We start from the raw sequence: 25,082 nt of genomic DNA, 5'->3' as shown, positions 1-25,082 counted from the left end.
ATATTAACATGATTCTAATTTTTTGTTTATATATTCAGTTCTTTTGAACTTAGGTTATATACATGTATTTGAATTCTACATAGGTAAAAAAATATATATTAGCGAATATTAATAGGTATCGGTCTTTGGCCAAAGAAACTTTTTTAAACATTTATTTTATAATTATAAAGATTATTTCAGTTTTACCAAGTGTGAATAAATAAACAGATTATAATATCAAATGTTAATTAACAAAATGTACTATTAAATATATATTTTTTTTCAAATTTCAATTATTAACTCACAGATATATAAATCAATTTAACAGCCTTTAATGATCAGTCTAAATACATTTGATTTAAAAACAATTTAATCTACACAATATTAATAAAAATGTAATGTTAACTATTCTAGATATTAGCATTCTTTTTTTCAGGTACACTTGAACACATTTCAGTTGTTGAACACATTCTTTTAAACCTATGTTATTAATTATGTAAACGTAAACTACGCACATAATACAATAAACAATATATAATAACAAATTTCGATATGTCCCAGTCTTTCATCTCATAGGAACTTTTTACATAATTAAAAATATTTATTCAATTTGAGCCAGTATAGATGCATAAAAAGGTTATGCCTCCCAAGGTGGTAATTACAAAATTTACTTTAAAATATGACTTTCTTCAAATGCCATTTGATCAATACCATAAGGTTAGACATTATATTTGGAAATGAGTAAAGCAAATAGTATTAAATTTTTTAACATTGTTGAAATCGATATATAAATACATTTGATTTTTAAAAAAATAAATCTATACAACATTAACAGGAATGTAATTTTTATATTTCTAGAAACAAAATGTACTTTAAAATTTAACTTTCTTTAAATGTCATTTAGTAAATTTAGACGTTGTATTTGGAAATGATTAAAGCATATGACATTGAAATCATTGTAAAGTATTGAAATCTATATATAAATACATTTGAATTTAAAAAAATTAAATCCATACAACATTTAGAGAATTATAATTTTTATGTTTCTAGATGTATATCTTTTTTTTTCAGGTACATATTTCAGTTCCATTAAATTTCTGTTATTATGTATGTATATGTGCACTACACCCATAAAACAATAAACAATACATATTAACAAATGTCACTAGTTATCAGTATTTACATCATAGGAACTTTATATATAATTAAAATACTTATTAAGATTGAGCTTGTGTAAATACATAAAAAAGTTATACCTCAGTTAATTATTAACAAAAATAAAATATAACTTTTTCTGACGTCAATCAGAAAGGGTTAACGTTTTATTTGGAAATGATTAAAGCAATATAAAGCAAATCATAAAATATTGAAACTGTTTTAACCATGAGAACGCAGAGTCAATCATGTTTGATAATACTATTTTTGACCCAAAGTTATTATTTATGTATGTGTATAACATATAAAAACAATGAACAATATATAACGACAAATATCAGTAGTTATCAGTCTTTGGTGTAATAGGAACTTTTGTTAACATTTTATATAATTAAAAAATTAGATCAGTTTGATGCAGTGAAAATATACAAAACGGTTATAATACCAATTGATAATTAGTAGAATGTACTATTAACTATAACTTTCTTCAAATGTGATTTAGCAAAGTTTAACACTATAGGAATGAATGAAAATTATGAAAGCAATATAAATATAATTATTGAAATTGTTCCAAAATATTAATATTGTAAAAACCATGTGAACGCCAGGTCGATTACTTTTGATATTCCTATTCCTCATTTATCATGAATTCATGGGCTCTTCAGGATATATATGTAATGATAACAGTCAGAGCAGTAGCGGATATCTTTGGACTCTTTATCAACTGTTGAATCACACATCAAGCATCTAGGAGCTGAACATAAAACAAAATGATTAGATAATGGATCCTATTAAATACTAATTCATAAATTATTTAATAATATAACAAAACATTAATGATAAAAAAAAATTCAAGATGATAACAAATAGTATGAAAATATAGGAATACGTTAAATTATGAAAATCAACCATGTGAGTAAAACAAAATTGATGAACTAAAATATAAAGTTATTTAAGCCAAATGGGGTGAGTAGTAAAACTGACAATACAGCTATAAACATAAGTTAAGAATAATAGGTTAACATAAGTTAATATGGGATATAAGGAAAAAACGTAATGTATATAATTTTGTTTTATGTATACAAACGTTTGATTTTTATAATTTTTCATAGTCCTTCAAATATATTTTCATCATCCTAAATTACTGTTTGTTATTTCCTTCTTTCTTTTCTTTTATTTATCTAATTAAAAGATCATTATTCAATTATTTATCTAATTAAATTTCGTGCTAAAACGTTGACAAATAAAATTAGTATTATTTGTGTTATTCATAGCAGTGACTGTGGCCTAGAACAACTTCTTATATTATATCAACTATATCCACACTAATATGAATTATTTAAGGTAAACAACAATCAAATGAACATTCTAATTGATGTATGATAATTATACATAAATTTCGTAGACAATTAAGTGTCTAAAACGGAAGAAATATTTAATATAGATTAAATTAAAAATCCTTACTTCAAATAGTACGATATATGTTGTGGTTGATGTATTGAACACTATACTGGGAAAGATATTATAATAGGGATTTAATGTTGGTTGTAATATCTCCACAGTCTGGCAAGACGATAAACTATGAACTGAGCATGTGTTTTTTTTTATGTCTTAGATTAATATACTGTTTCTAGTTGATGTGTCTATATATAATAATATGGGATGTGTATGCATATATGTGATTTTGTTTTTTATGCCCTGGTGGCATGAAACAATGACTCCTTAGTTGTTAACCTCTATTTTCGATATTCTAAGCTTTCTTTTTGTAATCTTTCATTTACATCCTATCAATCATATAATTGTCATCTTTTTAGATTAACAAATTAAGACATAAATTATTTTATTGATTATGTTACTTCATTCCAATATCATGGAAATTATTTTTGAAATGTTATGAAATATTTGAAAAATATAATTCTTTCATAATTGAATTAAAACTTAAACCATGGCATGTATGTAATAAGGAAAACATATTATTTATAGCATGTTCCAGCAGCATCCATGGAAATACGTTATTCAACCAAATTATTGCAATCCATGGACAAAATCGTAGGAACAATTTCATATTTTCTAAAACAGCCTTTCTTAAAAAACAACAAAAAAACATTTACTCTGGGACATGATGTTTCATCACAATAGCATAATACCATAATAAATATTATGTATCGTATATTTTGTAGCTTATATATCAATTATTTTAGTAAAGTAATGGGAATGAATATAAAAATTGGTTATAAATGCCTGTACAGCTTAAAATTCTCTAAATACCAATGAATACCAAAATAGTAAATGATGATGAAGATGCCAGCTCCAAGGTAGCTTCTGGAGTATGCGGTCTTGAAGTGACAGAAAAAAAAAAAACAGATATAGGGGAACGTAAGAACTCTATCCTTGGGCAACTGGCAAATCATAAAACCCAAGAATTAACATATCTTGGCAGGTGGCTTACTGAAGCTACAAGATAGATAGAAGATAGGAGCTCCTTTGATTATTTAGGGGACAAAATTGTATGAGACAGGAGCAAACATACTATCCTTTAAACATTTTTTAAATATAATTTTTCATACCTTTGTGAAACGTGATAACCTTTAAGCATTAGAAACTAGAGTCAAGGATATTATCAACGAAGATGGACTTCTGAAGTCAATGATGTGCCATTTCCGGACTCCAATATATCCCAAATAATACGATCAGCCAGTGTGAAAAAAGAAACTATCCTCTACTAAATAATTCAAAACATTATCCAAATTATAGTCTCAAAACTTTTATTGTTTTTACACGTCCAACGTTTCGGCCAATTCGGCCATCTTCAGGGACAATCTTAATTCACTATGAAACATATTATTTAATATTTTTCCAAACACTTCATACAGGCTATTCTGCCCAGGTCAAAACATTTTTATCCAATAAGTCAAAAATCCATTAATTTCACAGTCAAAAATATTTTTCATTTTACCACTATCATACACTTTTATTACTACTTATTAGAGTAATATTAAATAATATGTTTCATAGTGAATTAAGATTGTCCCTGAAGATGGCCGAATTGGCCGAAACGTTGGACGTGTAAAAACAATAAAAGTTTTGAGACTATAATTTGGATAATGTTTTGAATTATTTAGTAAAAAATTGCCAGTCTCAAGAAAGAATTTTATGATTATAAATGAAACTATCCTCTTTACAATTGAAACAAAAAGACAGAAATGGTATTGCCACAAACAAATAATGCAAGAGGAGAAGTGATAAAAAATAATCTGCTACTGTCGCCTCCGGCAATATACATACAGAATGCTTCAGGCTTAAGTGTTCAAACTGAAAATATGAATTAAGGATCTTAAAACAAGAAAAAATAAATCCCTATGAAAGTATGTTCGTTAACGCTTTGTTTAGAAGATATTTTAATTGTTATGGAATATTTAGGTTATAATATATAAATTTATATGTTCCAATTACTTTGTTAATGAAATTTATACATTAACGTTCATATTAAATATTGTTCAAAGTGATTACCTTGAGCATTAAGACAGCCATCTGTCTTCTACAGCAGCAGTGCCCATTGGATACGTGTTACAGTTTCGCGATTTTCAATTATCCTTGTTCGTAATGAATTTAGGTAATGAATGGACTTGAATTACATAAACGTTTTGTTTAATGTCACCCCAAGACAAATAATCCTGTGGTATCAGTTCTGGTTTCAGGCAATGCTGCTGTGGAAGAAAGATGCCGGGCCTGTTTTATACTCATGGTAATCATTTTGAATAATATTTAATATAAATGCTAATGTTTAAATTTCATTAGTAAAGTACTTGGAAAACCTTAAGTAGTATACTTATCACAACCTTAATAATCTATATCAATGAAAACTTTAGACGTGAATAATTCCTTAAAAAAAAGTGTTAACGAATATACCTTCATTATATTTCCTTGTTTTGAGGTCCTTAATTCATATTTTCAGTTTAGACACCTAAGCCTGAAACACCCTTTATATATATCGCCGGTAAATCCTGAAGATCGATAAGGAAGAAAAACACACACGGTTCCTCCGAGTTTGTAAGGAATCGATGAAATTAAATCTCTTTGGTACTACATCTGAAAACTGATCATTCAAATACGAAAAAAAGTATTCCTAGAAATTAAAGAAGAAAACAAGATAATATTAATTACAAGTAAACACAATGGCATACGGTAATTAACAATAAAAAAGACTAATTGATCTTCTAATAAAATAATTTCTACTCATCTACTTAATAATTTCTTTCCTGATTATTCTAAAAAAAATAGAATTTTAGACCACATATCTTCTCAATCACTAGATATTATTGAAACAATCAGAAAAAATAATTTATAGTTTAATATACTTAGTAGGAATTTAAATATTACCTAATGGATTTTGTGCAGCAGATGAACTTGCATTACTCGGGCCTGCTTCTTGGTTTGGCGTGAACAAACTGATATTTGTCGTTCGAGTCTCAACTGTAAAGAAACCTCTTGGTCTCTGCAATTCCCAAGGGTAAGGTCCAGTATAACTAGTATTTATCTGGCTGCTTCTGTGTTCCTGGAAAGGATCTACATATTGCGCTTGTGGTTGCACTCGGCCACCATAGGGAGGGTTAAATCCCATATTAATAACTGTTGGGCTTGGCTGCCCCCATTCATTCGAAGGTCCTGCTGGTCTTTGCATTGGACTAGTGAAATATGAATTATCCACTTCATTTATACGCCTTGGTGGAACTGAAGGTTGCAACCAGGGTCTATGATGATACCCACTTTGATCTTGAATTTGGCTATCAAATACAGATGAAGTCTGGCTTCGACTCACTGACGGAATTTGACGAGACCAATACCTCATCAATGCTGGGTTAGTTTCTGGTAAAGATGAAATAGCAGGATTACTTGGTACAGCTATGCTAGGAACCCATTCCGATGGCCTGTTCTGCAATAGATCAGTTGAACGGCTGAATCTATGCACATCCGTTGACATGGGTTCTGGAAAGTAATTTGTTGGATACTGGCGAACCTGTGCACGTTGGTACTGCTCACCTTGTCTATAATGATGAAATCTCGGGTCCACGCTGGTTCATGAAACAAATTGCAATGGTTTTGTATTATTATTATGTAAAACATAGTAATTTGTCAAATATGTATTTACTATAATTACTTTCACATACAATCAAGAGGTATATCTATAACTTACTATAAATATTTAAATTTAAAAGAGATTTAGTTATAACACGCGTTTTAATTATCATGGTACTGATGAGCACAAGCGCAGTAATGTTTTCCCGTCCCAAAACCTTCACTCACCTCACTAAATGGGCCCTCCAGTTTGATCTATTGTTGGTAAAAGACTAATTTATAAAGCATAACCCTTTCCTACATACTTAAAATTAACCAGAGACTAGTAGCAACCTCAATAAACAAAAACCAAATCCAAAACTGATAGTTGTCCATTTATTTATCAAGTAGACAAGACAAAGCATTTCTTTTAACACATAATTAGAGTGACTTAAATGTTTCAATACTTAAACACTAGCACATAAAAATTGTCGATAAGCTGATAATATTGTGATTGTGATAAAAAGCCTAAGTGAAGTCATTAAAAAAAACTCAGATTGATGTGAGCCAATAAACTTTTACTTTTTAAAAGTATCTTGTCACCAAATACATAAATATCCACAAAAGTAGTAATCAAATTTATATCATCAGTTAAGAAAAATAAATAATTTATAAGATTCATCGAAATGAATAGTATGTGATGTTGATAAAACTTAAAAATAAAATTCTTTCTACTGACCGCCTAAAAATTGAATAACAGTAAAATTAAATTAATTAAAATTACGTACAAAAATTAAACTCCAGAAATTATGAAACATATTCCCTTCTGAACTCAATGCAATAGCAGCAGCACTTTACTTCTGTTTGTCTTTGAACCACAACAATATAACAGTAATTACAGACTCATTAAGCTCGTTAAAAGGTTTAGATTGTATGTTTTCAGAGCATCCGAAAATTTCCTGCATCCATTTATACTTAAATACTACACAAAATTTGAGTATGTCAGTTACATTTATATGAGTACCAAATAATGCAGGAATCGCTGTGAATGAACTGGCCGCAAGAGAAGCACTAGCGCTCCCAGGAGGGGGTAAAGCAATTTTAACTCCATCAGGAATCAACAAACCCCTCGAAAAGAAAATCAAAGATAGGTGGTAATCTTTGTGGAACGAAAGTCCCAGGAGTAAACTAAAAATTATTACAAAGGATGTCAAGTCCCGGGTTACCTCCAGCCGTAAATGCCGTAGAGGGGAAATTGACTAGGCAAAGAGTAGATCACACGAGGCTCACTCAAATCTATCTTATCTCAAAAAAAAAAAACCTCCAAAATTTTAACTATTGTAACAGCAATTTGACAATTAGCCATATTTTCCAAGAATGCCCATATTTCACGTCACACCTGAATGAATATCTTAGGATATTTAAAAAAACTCTCAGATACGATAAAACAATAAAATTAGTATTTAAAATCTAAAGAGCTTACTGGCACAAGTATCACATCGAAGTGAAAAAATAATAAAATAAAACAAATGTAAGAAAAATTAAATAAGAAATGAATGGCGCTAATGTCCAATGATGTTTTGTCCCATTAAACAAAAGATATTGATTAGGAGCAAAAATCTGTTTTTGAGACTTGGAATACATCTTTCTCATTGACTCAATACAAATAAATGTTTCTATAATTACCATAATACCCCCTACTTCTTTGAATAGACAGTTTCTTACACAGTTACCTTGAGGAATACCTTTAACTATTCCTTTAGGTAACATAACAGGTAAAAAGGAAGTATAAAACATACAGGAAATTCAATAACTTTAAAAAAAAAAAATGTGCTGGTTTTCACTGACCAATATTCTTTAAATCAATCTTTTAAAAAATTAATATTTAAAAATAACATATACAATTTTGGTTTCCAAAATAATAACCAAAAATTTATTATTTTTGGAATTATTGATTACCAAAGATTATAAACATCTGGCTTTTGATAAGCAATGACGTATTTTAAAATAATAAATACGAGTTTAAGTAATGGTAAACAAATAATCTTAACAGTGAGATAATCTAAGGTAGGGTAACATTTGTGTTCAGTCTCCCTAATATGCATTGGCAAATAATTCCTTCCAGTATTTTTAGCCAAGAACGAATACAATACCAATAATTTACCGGCCATAAAACTCTTCCAATACCGTCATTCTGGCCTAGGGCATACCCAGGATCAAAACTAGAAGGGGCAAGCCATAGTATATATTTGTCGCAGTGCTTTATTATTTATTTAAATTAGTATTTGCTTTAAACAATTTGTTTTTATCAAATTAATAATTTTTTCATTTCTGAGGGAGGTGGGGGGGGGGGAGATGCCTTCTGCTGGATACGCCCATGATATTGACGATGCTAGACAATCCCGTGGTCCTACCTTAATGGATGCAAGTTTGGAAGGCCGTCCGCAGGTGGTTAGACGCAGGTTTTACCAATCTCTGAGATCTGCGGGCGGCGCCGGTTCGAATCTGGCCTGAGACATTGACGTAGGTTCGTCACCTGTAGATACCTCCCCCCTCCAAAAAAAAAGGGTGCAAGTTTGGCTTCTTACATGTATTATTGGAGGACTCTTGTACAAATACTCACTCCCACACAAAACTTTCTTTTGACAGAAACTTAATAACATTTATGGTGGTGGGGACTATCTCGACCAATCACTGAGGTACTTATTAGTAAAAATATAAATTATGCAGTTATTATGCTACAACTGCATAATTTATATTGTATGCAGTTGTTGCATAATGCTGACCATAAAGGTTGGTAAAAAAAATTGTAATTGCGGCGGTGGGATTTGAATAATAATTAATTATTCCATGTTCAAGAACAGGACTTGTTTCAGAAATTAATGTAATGGTTATTTATTCTTTTAATTTATATTTCTGTTAAGTGGTGATTGTAACTATAGGTAACATACCTAATATTCTCTTTTTTTGGTTGTTTTATAACCAAAAATATAATTTTTTATTCAGTTTTTGGTTTTAAAGGGAAACGTCAACACTTTCTCCTCCCAACTGTTAAAGAAACCAGTAAAAGCTGAGAAAAACTTGGGCACTAAGAAGTAAGCAGTGATGGCATTGATATATCGTCGGAGTTGTCTTGGGGCAAAACAAAGTCTCAACTTGCCGACACTTCACTAACTTATAATTAAATAATAATTGAAGAAGTTTAAAATGATAAATCAAGGCCTTTGGGAGCACAATACCGTCAGGCGCAATTCATCTTTCTAGTGTGACCAGGCTGCTGGCTATTTGTCCCAATTGCGGGCCCTCCGTATATACCTCCGCTTCCCCACACACTTCTATAGAATTTATCTACCTTAGGTCAAGTCTCGAGTCAGCTGCAGGAAAGTATTCTAGCTCTCTGTCTCTTTGAGAGCTGCTAAGTCTAATCCAATTCAACTCCCCCTTGGAATAAGCCAACCTCTCGCTGTGACCCTCCAAGCTCGTCTCCAATTTATTCCAACCTTCTTAAGCTTTCCAACAAGAGGGGAAGTTTCTTTTTCATAAAACATAATTTCTTTCACCAAACCACGTACCAGGTATAGTGGTACCTGACAGGGAATATCAAGTATTAAATCTGACGTACGTGATTTCAGCGGTAGGTAGGTGTAGCCTAGGGAATTCAGAGGTGAAAAGAAAGTAATACATTTTTCAAGAAAAGAAACTATATTTAATAGTCTAAAACATAATTTGCACTATTAAGTAAATATTTAAAATCTCTCCCAATTTTGATAAAATTAACAGACCCTTTTAAATAAAATATTACAGACAATTTTGATAAATAGATTAATCGGTAAGATTTACACGCGCCATATCCAATTCGTAAATTTTGATAAAATTATAATTTGAAATGAGGAAAGTAATTCATAATACTATTTTCATTGAAACACGATTATAGTTCATGTGGGCTACGAAAAAATTCCTCCGTTTTCACCAGTTGTAAGCCTGAAACTCGTATGAAATAAATATTTGTTCCAATAAATTGGAAATATAAATATTTAAGAGATATATGCTTAACTAACAACTATTTATTGTTTTTCAGTATCCTAAAAATAGCAGTTTGTGGGTTCAACATTTATGTGTGATACGTTTAAATTTGATATTTCTTCAAATTTAAAAACAGATTCATATCGATTTGAAAAACAAATTGTCTATTAATACATTCATGTCACCTTGTGACCAAATATAGTGCAAATTTCGAGAGTGGAACCAACCAACCCCTGTTGCAGATCATATAAAATCAATTTTTGTATTATTGGCGCCCTAACCACCCCATTCTCTACTCGTCCCTCAGGTTGGTAGCTTATGTGTTAAGATGGAGACGATGAGGTAAGCGGAAGCAGACAAGAGTAGGAAAAGCAGAAAATAGAAATAGCCAATGGGGTATGATGAATGGTCTGTAAATTGGAGCAGTAGCGATAGCCATCAGTCACCGGGGCCATATGCTGCGGCCGGACAGCTCCCTGCGCTCCATCAGTCCTTCGCCCCTTATCAATTTCCACTCCAAAACCAGACACGACTAGTCGCTCAAGGAATCAGCATGTCTTTTTTAACGGCTTTGTCTCTTTTTTTTTCTTTTCTGTAATATTAATTTTTGGAAAGATAGTGGATTTTAATGAAATGTAAGACGAACAACTAAGTTTGGAGGCGATGGAAATGGCGTATTTGAAATCAATGTATAAAAAGAAAAATAGACGTGGGTGTCCACATGCTTCACTATTAGTAGAAGAGCCCAAGAGGAGAAAAAAGGCAGTAATCTCACCCCAATTTTTGATTACTTTAATGAAAACTATTTATAATTACTAGTCAAAATTCATGAGTCTGCCAAGTATAAATAAGTAGGGGGAATAAAAAATGGCGGCTGTTTCAAAGCGATAAAAAAAACTAATTTTTCACTCGGAACTCAATATCTCAAAAACTAAGAACAACACAAGAGCAAGAGAACGTCGTTTAAAGAAGAGCAAATTTGCTAAAATATGAGCCCTAATAGAGTTATTTACGTTAAACAGTATTCGAGATACAGCTTTTTGAAAAGCAACATTTCATAAAAATGTTGTATGGGACGTATGGAGAGATCAGTAGTTAGATAATTTATTTTGAAAATCTATATCTCAAAAACCATTTGACGTACAGATGTCTATTAGCACTCAATTTAAAACTAATTTAATGAGCAATAAAGTATTTTATGATGTTTCTCTTCGTAGGAGTAATAGTTTACATGACATTTGCTAAAATAAATTGATTTGTAGTTGTTCGGAAAAAATTTTCATTTGATAAATTTATATTCATATGTGAATATCATAAAAACTACTACCCCTACGAAGATAAGTTTCATAAACTACTTTATAGTAAGCTAAATTTACTTTATTTTGAGTGTTGGCAGACATATGTGCGTCTTATGGATTTTGAGATATATTGTTTTCAAAAATCTAACAGTTTATACGAACACTATAAATTAAAATTTTGTGAGTTTATTTTGTCAAATATCATAAAAACTACTACTCCTACAAAGATAAACATAATTAACTATTCTGTAGTAAATTTAACTAGCTTTAATTTGAGCTCTGGCAAACATCTGTACATTTAATGGTTTCTGAAATGAAGTTTTTCATAAATCAAACTTATTGTCCGAACAACTATAAATACATTTGTTTTAGCAAATATCATGAAAACTACTATTCCTACGATAGTAAAGGTCATAAACTTATAAAATTTATAGTCCATTAAACTAGCTTTAATATGAGTGCTAATAGACATCTGTACGTCCCACAGTTCCTGAGATATAGATTTCTCAAAATAAATTAGCTAACTACTAATCTTTCAGAAGATTTTTAAGAAATTTTGCTTTTTAAAAAGCTATATCTCGAGAACTATTGGACGTAAATAGCTCTTTTAGGGATAATATATCAGCAAATTTACTCTTCTTTAAATAATGTTCTCTTAGACTTTCTAGTGTTGTTGATAGTTTTAAGATATAGATATTTAAGATATAGCTCCGAAGGAAAAATTAATGTTTTTTTAAGTTTTGAAACAGCCACCATTTTTTATTTCCCCTACCTACATTGCTCAGTGCAGACTGTCGGTATTTGGGTTAAGTCGTGGTATCGTGTCTCCAATCGTGGTATACTATACTGGTGTGGGAGACATAGTGGTTGAAAGGGACTAATTGCTACTCTATCTAATACTACTTCCACTAAGTAGCGACTTTATAGCCAGAGGTTGGTTCAACCTTAAAATATTGGTTCAACCACTATGTCACAGGGAAGTAGGTTTTTTAAAGGAGGTGGACCAAGAAATTATAGTCCAATAATTTTTTTTAATTGGAAATATTTAATAAAAATGTTCAAAAAAAGTTAATTAGCTTCATTCACTAGATTATCTGATCTTTTCTGGTGTTAAAAAAAAATTAAATCTATACCGCTACAACCCACGAGGTGCTGTAATTTGTAAGTACTGTTACTAGACCAACGGTTGTGCAAGGAGGTGATTTGGCCACGTCTGACCGCCAGATTTTTGCCTAATTAAGAGTGTCCACTTCATGAGGCTAGGTGGATCCCGGAGGGCTCCTGAACCCACAGGGCTGACTCACAGAAACAGAAAATGATTATCTCCCATAGCCGGATTCGAACCCGGGATCTTGGAGTTAGTAGCACATTGCCTTACCCATAAGCTTCTCACTCCTATGGTGTTAATAGCCTAAAAATACAGGTTACTACTATGTTCGAGTTATTCGAATTATGTTTTGTTTTTTTATTTTTACAAATATTTGTTTTCCAACTACTTAGAGACCGATACGTTTTTCATCTCAGATTTATTGGCACATATATCTTCATACAGAGGACAACTGCTAATAATTTCTGTTCTAAAGTAAATTCTCATTTTTGAGATACAGTGATCAAGAAGTCAGTGAATGCTTAGTTAAAGCCACGAACGGACCGTTTTTATTGTATACATATTAGTTAGTTAAGTGAGAAAATAGTTTAAAATTTTAGTAATATTGAATAAACAATCCGCACAAAAGAATTGCGCCGAAGAGGTAGGTTCGTTATAAGATAAAGTCGAAAAACGGGCGCCTGAAATAGGATAGTGAGGTTCGAGATAAAGACCCGAGCACACACACACAGGCACACAGAGCCCCAACTAAATTGACAAGGAGGCGAGCGAAGAAATCTTATTTACGGAAAACAGTTCAAACTGCCAGCCGGATTCTTGCCCTGCCATGTTTTCATTAAGACTTCAACATCATTCCAGTTTCTTTTAAAACTCTTTTTCTTTCCTCAACTTTTTTTTTTTCTTTTTTTTAATCTCTCCCTCGTTCACTTTTTCCTCTGTACATAGCTTTCCGTAATGTCGTATTGGAAACACGATTTATTTTCACTTTTAAAATAAACTTGTTTTGAAAGTAATTTTCTTATTTGGGGGAAATATTGTGTTGTAAATTTTCCTACGAAAGTTGACGGGGGTATGGAGCGTTGCTCCGATTTTTAGTTTGATGACTCCATTATGATTTTACTAATCTATGGAACCAATTTTTTTTTACTCGCACAGAAATATATCTAATCTACGTGGGTTATATCTTCCTTTCTGGAGTAATAGAAATAAAACCAAAAAGGAAATGGTTAATAAATAGGTAGCAAGAATACGTGAAACAATAAGTATTAGTTTTTAAATAAATTAATCAGTATTCAGGTAAAGTCTCAAAAATCTTTATTATTTCTATTTCAGTCCAACGTTTCGGGCAATTCGGCCATCCTCAAGGACAATCTTAATTATAAATTTACACCTCATATCCAAAACCTTAAAAACACTCTATAATTATGTTGATAATGTATTAAGTTGATCTATAATCAAACGTTTTTAAAAATTGATGAAATTGTGACAAAATAGGGTGATTTGGCTGATATTAATGACCTGGGGAAAATAGCCTGCAAGTTGTTTTTAAATATTTTGATTGGAGCTCTATCAATGGGTAGATTCTCCTCATGTCATGTTATAACTTATAGCTTATTTACCAACTGAATATAGTTGTAAATGAGAATAAATTATTTTCAAAAAAAAATTTGGATGTGAAGTGTAAATTTATATCTAAGATTGTCCTTGAGGATGGATGAATTCGCCGAAACGTTGGACTGAAATAGAAATAATAAAGATTTTTGAGACTTAACCTGGATACTAATTAATTTATTTAAATAATAAATACCAGTCTCATGAAGTTGAAAAGATTATATATAAAATAAGTATTAGATCAAAGTTCGTTTCATGTCACACTTTACGTGACACTGAGATAGGACACTCCTTAGAAAATATTTGCACAGAAACTTCTCTTAAAGGACTCTCGACCGAAAACCCCTCATAAGGGATAATTTTATGATAGTCAATAACCTACATATTTGATGTATAAGAACATCTTTATTGCCGAACCCCTCCACCCCAGACGCAGACACAAATTTTATTCGGCATCCTCACTTTTCATTCCTCTTTAACGGACGGTAGTCAGGAAACATTAGTGTGTAAACTCTCGATTCCAGAACTAAAGTCCAATATGATAAGGGAAATTCCACAACGATTAATTTAATACTAAACCTTGTATAATAATCCGTAGAATTTTTCAATTGTAAATTACAAAATCTTTTCATTATTGAACTATATGTGTATTCGCTTTGTTGAAAACATTTTTTAGGAAACAATATAAGATCAGTTTTATTTTTTTTATTTACTTATTTATTGAAATTTACAACTGTACACAAAGAACACAATAATTAAATTTGATGAAAGTTTCGAACAATTGAATCTTGGGAAGGAACGAAACGTCTGCAACGAAATTGATGTTAAAGTCTTTATGGATGAGTTTATTTGTGACGTAATAAGGAGTAGTAATAAGTAGTTTTTTGTAGTGAATGAAGAGTATAAAGTTTTTCAAGTAGCGTTTGTCAAGTAGGTGTTATAGTAATCGAAATCTACGAGCAGTTTCTTGTCGTTTCAGTCTTGTGTGGGCATTCAAAGTAAGTCTTAAAAATTGTATCGAAAATAAATGCATATCGTCCCTTAAGCTGTGATACTTAAAAGGTTCGAGGAAATCTTCACATATTATTTAAAAAAAGAAAAATTGATTACATCGTTCTAATGACATCCCAAAAGAATTTTCTAAGTAGGAAAAAGTTTTATCCACCAAAAGTACGATTGAGACGAAATGTTCTTAGGATAATGCTTAGTTTTTTTTTCTTTTTATTCTGTTTAAGCAGTATAAAAACCATATTATTGTTTTGTTTTTCCGTTCTTAACGGAAACCTCCGTATAACCGACAAAATTATATTCCCATGAGTATCCGTTATTATTGAAGTTTCACTTCATTAAATAATATATAATTTTGACAAAGCAATATTTGTATTCAATATATTCGCTATGGACATATTGAGCTAGAAATGAGTAGTATACATCATTTTTAGATTAGACAATCTGAAGACGAAGGAGAGCTCCAAAACTTTAGCACAGAATAGATAAACATAATAAAATGTATCATAAAATAATGAATTATTTTTTCAATAAAATGTTAAATACTAACAACTAAAATTAATCTTCAACCATTAAAATCTCAAATAAAAACATTATAAAATATAGAAATAAAAAATTTAAGTAGTCCTTCAGGGGGAGTAAGAATTATTTATGTTTGTTTATCAATAAATCAATATGTCTCGTTATATCACCTATAATTTTATTTTAATTTTTTAAAAATTTCTAGTCTCCAAAGGTCAAAAAAACCTAGAACCGAAATACAATGTTTTCAGCACATATATTTATTTTATTTTTGGATGTTTCGGAGAAACACTGTGTCCTCCCCCTCCCCTCTGCTCGATACAATGCACTGTTAGTTTCAAAAACGGAGCATTTAATGAGTTAAAATCATCAGCATAATAATAATTTCAAACCTCTATAACAAAAAATGTTCCTTGATCAATGATTTCTGCTACAGATAATTTTTAAAAACATAAAAGGAAAATGGTCCGGCTGCGGTAAAAAAATGTTTTTAATAGTAATTGAGCTATTTAATGTGAGCCAACGTTTCGCCCCACTTTGCAGAGCCTCATCAGGGCTAAAAAGATATGAACAACTAAAATAATGTTACAAAATTTTAATAAAATTAAAAGAATGGATTTTTTATTGTATTTCAATTTTGTATTTTATCCATGTATAATTTCTCCCCCTTACTATGTATACTATCTTTTGATGTCTGCCTATATTTAATATTTACCAATATTATCTTTATTAAATGTTATTTATTTGTTAACCGCCACTTACCCTCCACCCCCCTATCCTTTAGTCTCAACATTCCATTTTTGTTGTAGTTATTTGACCTTAAGGTCATAAAATTTAAAAAAAAAACTTGTCTAACTTCGAATGCAATCACACGTTTGAAAGTTCGTATACTCATTAACAGATAACAAAATCGTTCAACATTGATAATATTATTAAAATTTTACATTTATATAGGCATCGTAGTGGGACATGTAACTGGAGATGTGAGGAATGGTGGTGTGAGATGGAAGGATGTAGGAAAGGTTGAGCTTGGCATCTTGAGAACGACCCCAAATCCAGGTTTTAAGCCTTTCTCTCTTCGGCTTGTTTCTGTCAAAGTTGCCCTAAGCCTGTGATCCGAATCGCAATGAGCTTGATTCGATTAGGATTACATCTCCTTAACCTCCTTCATCGCCCCACCGACAAAGACCCCTGCATGGCAGAGTTGTAAACTAATTCAATGAATGCAGAGGAGATTAGCAGAAATCAAATGGAGTTTCTCATAATATAAAACGCAACAAGCTCCATTTTATCCATTTATAGTGATTCTACGAAATTTTAAAAATTAAAATGTCGATCTAGTGTCAGATTTTAGTTTAATTCTGGACTATAATAATGATTTTAATAGAAAATTAATATTATATATTTGCATAGGTCTAAAATAACAATTATTTTAAATAATATTGAAAAACAAAACTTTTATTTCATAAAAAAAATGTTGGGTTGTTTCCTTGGAATCATTATCAGATAGCTTGAATGGATGTCTTCGCAAAATCTCTTCTACCTGCACGTTTCTGAGCCGGCAACTGCTATTATCAACATTCAGAATACCTATTGAATTAAATTTAACTTTTTTTTGTTAACCAGGTATTGTCAATACATGGTATATGATAAATTTAATAATCCTTTTACTGGAAGAGTCTTATGGAATTAAAATGGATTTAGTGAATGACACAAATTCTTCCTTATTAAAATACAATAGTTTATTTCATATCATCAGCAACGTTTCGGGAAATTTCCCCCATCTTCAGGCTGCTAAAAGATGGGGGAAATTTCCCGAAACGTTGCTGATGATATGATATAAACTATTGTATTTTAATAAGGAAGAATTTGTGTCATTCACTAAATCCATTTTAATAGTATATGATTTTTCATCCTCGTATCCAATTTTTTTAAGGTTCTCCAATATATAACTTATAACAATCATTGCAACCTATTCTGTACACCACATTCTTTTTGTCCTATTATTTCAATTTTGTCCTTCGCATTACTCAAAAATTTGTCGAATTTATTATCACTATAGTGCCTAATTTTATATGTTTGTGATCATATTCTATTAATATCTTCCATAAATAAATTTATATAAATTTTAGATATAGAAAAAAATACAAAAAGTAGGAGAGTAAAAGAAATACCCTATCTATATCAGAACAAAATATTAAAAGGGTAGTGAATTTTAAAATTGAAGAGCATACATACATCATTAATAATTTAAACATATAATAAAATGAAAAAAACTATATTGGTGTGGTGTCTATGAGAAAAAATGAAAGTAAAATGAGAGAGAGAAAAAAAAGATAAAAAAAACAAAAAAAAAAACGAGAACTGATGAACATATGGAAGGATCAGCAAAATGCAAACAAAGTAAGGATTAGGACGTCGGTCAATTTCGTTTCAATTTGATAATGATACTAATGGTTACTCGAAATATTTTATAGTTTAAAAAAAAATTTACGAATTTTATATTAATGTATCCATACATTTTAGATATAGGAAGCCAGTAAAAGAAAGGATATTATTAATATAATACTGTAATTTATATAATTTTTTAAGGTAATATTTAAATAATAATTTTTAAATAAGTTTATATTATTATATTACTGTTGCATTGTTTTTCAAATTTGTAGAAGAATCCTGAAGACGGAGGAGGACTCCGTAACGTTGGTGTAGTGTAAATAATTTTAAAATGAAGAAATATTTCGACAGAAAAAAAAAGACAATCACTAAATTTTTATATGACATAAATTGAACCTTTCTGGGGTAGAATATTAGTATACAAGCAAAAGTATTTATTTTTTTGAGTATTGCAATTCCACATAATACAACAGTACTCCCATTGACATCTCGGTCTACCTCAATAAATTTCTCTTATTGTTCTATTTACGTTTTATACTTCATACCATTTTGAACTCGTCAACTTAAAATATTTGGGGAAAAAACACATTAAAAACTCTTAATTTTGTATTACATAGATGTTCCCTTTTGACAGTTAATGCGAATCTACCATGAAAATATTCATTTAAACTCGTTATTTTCCTGTAAAATATTAAAAATTAATATCTGGAATAGATTAATTTTCCTATAATCTACTTATTTAAAAACATAGATGATCTTCCTTTTTATAAGAGATCATTCATCTCAATGATATAAAAGAATTTTGGGGATATTCTTAAGGTTTCCTGGATACCATAAAGACTCTATTTCTAATATCTAGCAATGTTATATCCTATCCTAAACAGAAATTCCAAACTAAAACCAGAAACAACTGTTCTTATATTTAAAACAATCTTCAGGCCACTACTGATGTGCGGCTGTGAAGTCTGGGGAGCTGCATCCTTCACGAAAATGAAAGAACTGCAATCTTTTCAAAATAAAGTCATAAGAATCGCAGTTAATGCTCCTTGATTCATAAGAAATAGCCAATTGCATCGCGAATTACAAATGGAGTCAATAGAGGATTACATCAAAAAAACTGTTCATGAAGTTCCACTCCCAGTTGCCGACAGTTAAAGGAGCAGTGACCTACAACCTGGGAAACCCAACCTCAACCCGAAGACTGAAGCCTAGACTGCTGCAGGACATTCTTTTATAAATTTTTAATAAATATAAAATTAATTCATAGTCACACTACCTCTATTTACTTATTATTATTATTCATTATTATTTTATTTTTTTCTCTCTTCCCTTTTGCAAATTAACTTGTTTCTTTTTACTATTGGAAGACAATTGTTTGTATTATTTAAGTGTACCAATATCATTATTTTTTGTTATTAATTTTACTTTCCTCTTTTATTAAGAAGCATTATTCTTATCTATTTATTTTATTATTATTTTTTTTTCTTTTAATCAGAACATTGTATATAGTTAGGGGTGTCATTTGTATGACTATACCCCCTCATAATCAACTGTTAATATATATAATATAAGTTATATCAACCATGTAAGGCCCACCAGGCCGATCTGGTATAAAAATAATAATATCTAGCAAATAAAGGAACGATGAACGATCTGCAGTATAGCTTAAATTTGATTAATTTTTAATTTATATTCTTTATATAAGCATTAAATAATCACATTGTTTCTATTGATAATACTACATTCTCATAGTTATCCCACCTAATATTAGGAAGATATCAAGCCAGTAATCTATAATCTACGTTAACTACTTTCCTCTTTACAATAATTAATTGAACCGGACAATTTATTGAAAAATCTCTTTAACTAAGTTTTGATCTTGAAGCCTTATATGTAAACGTGAAGTTTTATGAAGTAAAATTTATACAGTTGTACCTCAAAACTGTTTCATTTTAATTTCAAACAAAATTTTAAGCAGTAATTACGCTCTCTGAAAAGCAGATATTTTTAAACTAATATTTTTTCCATTTTTTATACACCTATGTCACTTAATTTTACGACTTCATTTTTCAATTACAGTGTAATGCATTTTTCAAAAAATCTTAACAAACAGAACGCTTTTATTAATCATTATCCCCTTTAAAATACCTAGTGGATGTCACTCTTAACTAGATAATTAATGAACAACATTATAAAATAAGAAAATAAAGAGATCAAAGTATTTTCATTGTAAATACACGAAATTTTCACTTACAACTGATGAAAATGTTTGCGGGTAAGCTCTAAGTGAATTCACTTCTGTTTCGGACTACACACGTTTATTACACTTATCTCGTTTGTTTTTCGTTTTTTTAGTTTTATAACTTTATTTTTCATTTTAATTATTTTTTTTAACAGCTTGGTTCTATGTAAAATTCTATTTCTGAATTTTATTTGACATACAATGGTTCCGGGCATAAATTGGTTAACGATGTAACAGCGGTACGACTTAAAACGGGGAGACATAAAACAAGGATTATCTGTAGATGGAAGATGTAACAGCTTTCAGATATTTGGAAAATTGGTAATTCTAAACATAGGACAATTTAACTAAGGTGGATAGAAATAGTCCCCAACCACATCAATGAAGCAACATCGAGCCATTGCAAATATCAGTCCGGAAGCCGCATCGATTAATGTGTTCGAGTTATGATGTATTGCGGGTCACAAATACATATCCCATAGTTTCACCACTAGTTGAAAGTTGATTTTATAAATGCATAATTTGACCGTCCTGTCATTTTGAACCTGCTTTCCTCTATATCTTTGTGACTTATACATCCCTAGTTATTGCATTTTATCTTTAATTATTGAGTAATAATTAATGGCCAGAACTTTTTCCAAAATGGATTTTGATAAAAAGTAACATAGATTAAAAGTTATACATAATAAGATGTGTTTATCAAGAAATTTTTATACATAATGAAATATCTTGTTTGAGACAGGTTTATCTAGTAGTTATAATAAAAATATCCATATAGTTTCATTATTATTTTATTATCTTTGAATTGCTACGTTTCAGCCATTCCGACCATTCTAAAGGATCTATTAACTTATTCACACTATCACAGCCAAACATTAGCCATCACACTATTGCAGGTTATTATGCCTTTGTCAATATTTATCATCAGTCAATTATCTATTATTATCACAGTTACACTTATTATAATTATTTAGTTTACAATTTATATTTGTCTTAATTACTATATCAACACTAAAGTGAAACAGAAATTGTAATTGTGATAATAGTAGGTTATTGACCAATTATGAAAATTGCACAAAAGCATAATAACCTGCAATAGTGTGATAACCATGGTAACCAATGTTTGGCTGTGATAGTGTGAATAAGTTGATAGATCCTTGAGAATGGCCGGAATGGCTGAAACGCTGGAATTAAGATAATAAAAGTGTGTTGAGACTATATGCATATTTTTATTATAACTAAAATAAATTTTAAGTAATTTCATCAAATATCACTTTATCGCTCAGTTAGGTCGCATACTACTGGCCGTATGCCGTATGCCTATATCACATGATACAATATGAAAAACATTTAAAAATTAACATTAATGCTCTATTTTTACATTAGCAAAATTAACAATTAGCAATTATAGTATTTGAAATACTGGATTTTTTCTAAATTATTGAGTGTTTTTGTGCTAAAATTTTCTTTTGGTCAGTGAATGAATACCTTCTGATACTGAATAATCAAAATATGCCGTTTGACAAAACGGTAAGAACGAAATAATCATTCCCGTTGCAAAGAAGTTAAGCATTATCCATGTCATATTGGTTGCTTTAAGTTCGCCAATATTTTTTTATAAATCAGAGACAGGATATTTTTCAACACGATCAAACCTAATTATGCCTGTGATTCCAACTTCTAAAGGAAGTTAATTTATCCATAAATAGCATAGAAGTAAAATAATGATCGACATAAATTGACCAGCGAATATTTTAAGCCTTTTTCTATCTCAGTTATTTTTCACGAAATATTAGAATCACACTTCCAATTATCCCATATTCATTTTTGGCACCTTTAGCACTTTGAGAAACCTTAAAATCGATTAAGGATCCCAGTTTATTATTCTAGCCAGTATCTTATATCCATTTTATATATAAGATAATTAATTATAATAGATGACGGTATTTTTATCTGGCATTTTCAAAGCTCGAAAAGGTTGGGCTCTGTGGTTGGAAAGAATTTAACATTATTAAAAATTCATGTCCATAAATAGAATAAAAATCTTAAATAAGATGATTATGTGGAAAAATCAAAACTAAAAAAAAAAAAAAGCTAACAGTTTTAAACGTACCCATTCGCAGCCAGTGTTCCGAAAAGGCAACATTGAACTTTGATGTCTTCCTTAGAATTACAAATTAAAAATAGCTTTGACTTGTTGTTATAGTTAATTTTCCTGAAGTGTTAAGTTATAATAAGAAAATGAGTAACTTATCGAAACAAACTAAATAGGAGTAGGAGTTTATATTACCATAAAAACTATGGCTCTCAAATTACAAAAAACGACACTAATAATAAAATAAGACATGGTTAATAGAGAATGAGGAATTAAGCCAAACTTATAAACTAAATAATTGGCCTGTAGGGTGGGAAAGGAAAACATATTCATTCATGTTATTAACTGTCTTTCCCTCCTCTATTTTGGTCTATTTTTCATCGTGTTGCGTTTTCGAAACACTGACTGTTTATGGGTTAAGAAATTAACGTATTCCTATTAGCCTTGTGGCTAGCAGTATAAGCCATCTAGCGGCAGAACGGCGAAGCTCACATTGCCTCCTACTTACCACTCAATAGAGCTGAGTAAAAACTAATTATAATTACCATCACAATTGCAATGGCTGTAATTTTAAATTTCAGAAATAAAGTTACAATTACAAGTTATTTCAATATATGATTACAACTACTTTATGAACCACTATAATTGTAATTGTGGTCCCCAATTGCAGTCACTAGTTGTGTCAAAGTAATTGCAATTACTAATTAAAACCTTATGTAATGGCCATTTCTTTTTGCCCGACTCTGCCACATAACCTTCAGCAAAAAACTAAAATAAATTTTCAAAATGTTTTGTTTCAAAAAAATCTAAGTCATTATTTAACTGGTTTAAGAAAATTAATACATTTAATTAAAATTTAGAGCAAAAATGCTTAGTGATTATTAAATCAGTCACCATGATACTTATTTTTCAGTGATTGATGAGTAGTAGTAACCTTGAAAAATCAATTAATCAGAGTAATTAGATCAATATATATATGCATTTTTTTTCTTATAATTTCATAGAAATATTTGTCATACCTCACGAAAGATAAAAGTCAGTTTTCATTTTTATGGTATCCACAGAAATATATAAAAAACAATCAATGGTTATAAATCAAATCTAAGAATTAAAGGATTGTTATCATAATAATATACATTAATAAAACCATATGTATTACTTTATTTAAATCTCATTCAAGCCTTTTAGAAATTTATTAGAACCCTGAAAAAAATCAGTTCATCACTTCATTTATATTATCTCGATCTAAGGCAGCGGTTTCAAAACTGGGTGCTGCAGCACCCTGGGTTTCTGCATGCATACGTCAAGTGTGCTGTAAGCAAATGCCAGGAATCTTCGCACCTTTTAAATGTAAAACACAAAATTATGAAGAAAGGAAATTTAAATCTCTTCTTTTCTTGGTTAATTACTAAAGGTCAATTATTAAAAATAATAAACCCAAATGTCATAATTCTTCATTTTAAAATGAAATATTGAAAAATCTATTTTTAATCTCTGTCAGTAAGTTTCAAGGTTAATTAACATAGTTTGAATGCTATTTTTTTTTTTTCTGTATACGCTAAATTTGCACTACATATCCAACCGTTTTGAGGATTATTATGCCAAAACCTTTTTTAATCCTGACAAGGGTACTAATATTTTTTTTAGACCAACAAGTGTGCTGAAGTAAAAACAAATTGGGAACTGCTGACCTAGGGAGCAGTAAAAAAAAAAAAACTAAATTCTTTGGCCAAGAAATTTTCGTAAAAAGAAGGAATTCATAAAGAGAATTACACTGTCAATTGACAAATTTTAATAAAATAAACCCTTTCAATACTTAAATAGTACCTCTTCCTAATTACTTTTCAGTATAAAAGTAGGGATTATCCTTACCCTAATTTTTCAACGACTTATCCTAATTTAATTTCATTACTCATACATGTCATTAAACATCTTTAAAGAATTAAATATCCACTTCAGCAAATGCACCGAGCAAGAGGGGCATGCTTGCAATGAGCATGTGGGCTGAGGGAGGAGGAACAATTTACTGCACCACACGAGCACTGAGCCCCTGTGAGTACCTCCAAACAGGAAACTCAGTATGGGCTGTGTGTTGTCCTCGTTTGATCTGGTGTCTAAATATTGATTCTACATGCAATGATGAACTGAAAATTGGCTGTCAACAGTTTATAACATATATTGATTTCACTCATTGAAAAAGTGAATAGAAAGTGGAGGTGGCAAATAAATCGGTATCAAGAGAGATAAGTTTTATGCTTTGTTCTTAAAAACAATTCAAAATGAAACAGATGAAAGCTTTAAAAAAATGTCACCGAAGAATTTTCATTGTATATTGAATAGTGTCAGGGCTATAACTGAGAAACGAGACACATTTTGAATCTATGGTTACTTGCTAAATTTTTCATTTTATTCTAATATAAAAAAAAAATTAGAGTTATAAAATTGTTTATTTAAGTAATTATAAATATTATTTAAGTTGTTTCATCATGTGACCTACACTTTTTTTTATAAATGTGTAAAAATTACAATTGCCTTTAGGTCAAAAAATTTTAGATAAAAAAATCAATGGTTCATAATCCATTAATTTTTTAT

The 25,082-nt window shown here is 30.1% G+C and overlaps 1 protein-coding gene across 1 annotated transcript in view; it reads right to left on the bottom strand.

The window, feature by feature from the left end:
- Positions 1-289: 289 nt before the first annotated feature.
- Positions 290-25,082, bottom strand: part of LOC106679859 (uncharacterized) — a 55,267-nt gene continuing 30,474 nt past the window's right edge. The window contains exons 7-8 of the mRNA XM_014419233.2: positions 5,515-6,206; positions 290-1,888 (exon numbers count right to left, since the gene is read on the bottom strand). Of these exons, the coding sequence (XP_014274719.1) occupies positions 1,785-1,888; positions 5,515-6,206 (796 nt within the window). The 3' untranslated portion in view covers positions 290-1,784. The remainder of the gene's footprint in view (positions 1,889-5,514; positions 6,207-25,082) is intronic.

This window comes from Halyomorpha halys, unplaced genomic scaffold, assembly GCF_000696795.3.
Source record: "Halyomorpha halys isolate HHAL.00 unplaced genomic scaffold, Hhal_1.1 Scaffold224.1, whole genome shotgun sequence".
NCBI classification, from domain to species: Eukaryota; Metazoa; Arthropoda; class Insecta; order Hemiptera; family Pentatomidae; genus Halyomorpha; species Halyomorpha halys.
Note: the sequence above shows the minus strand (reverse complement) of the source record. Positions and strands in the feature narration are given on the sequence as shown.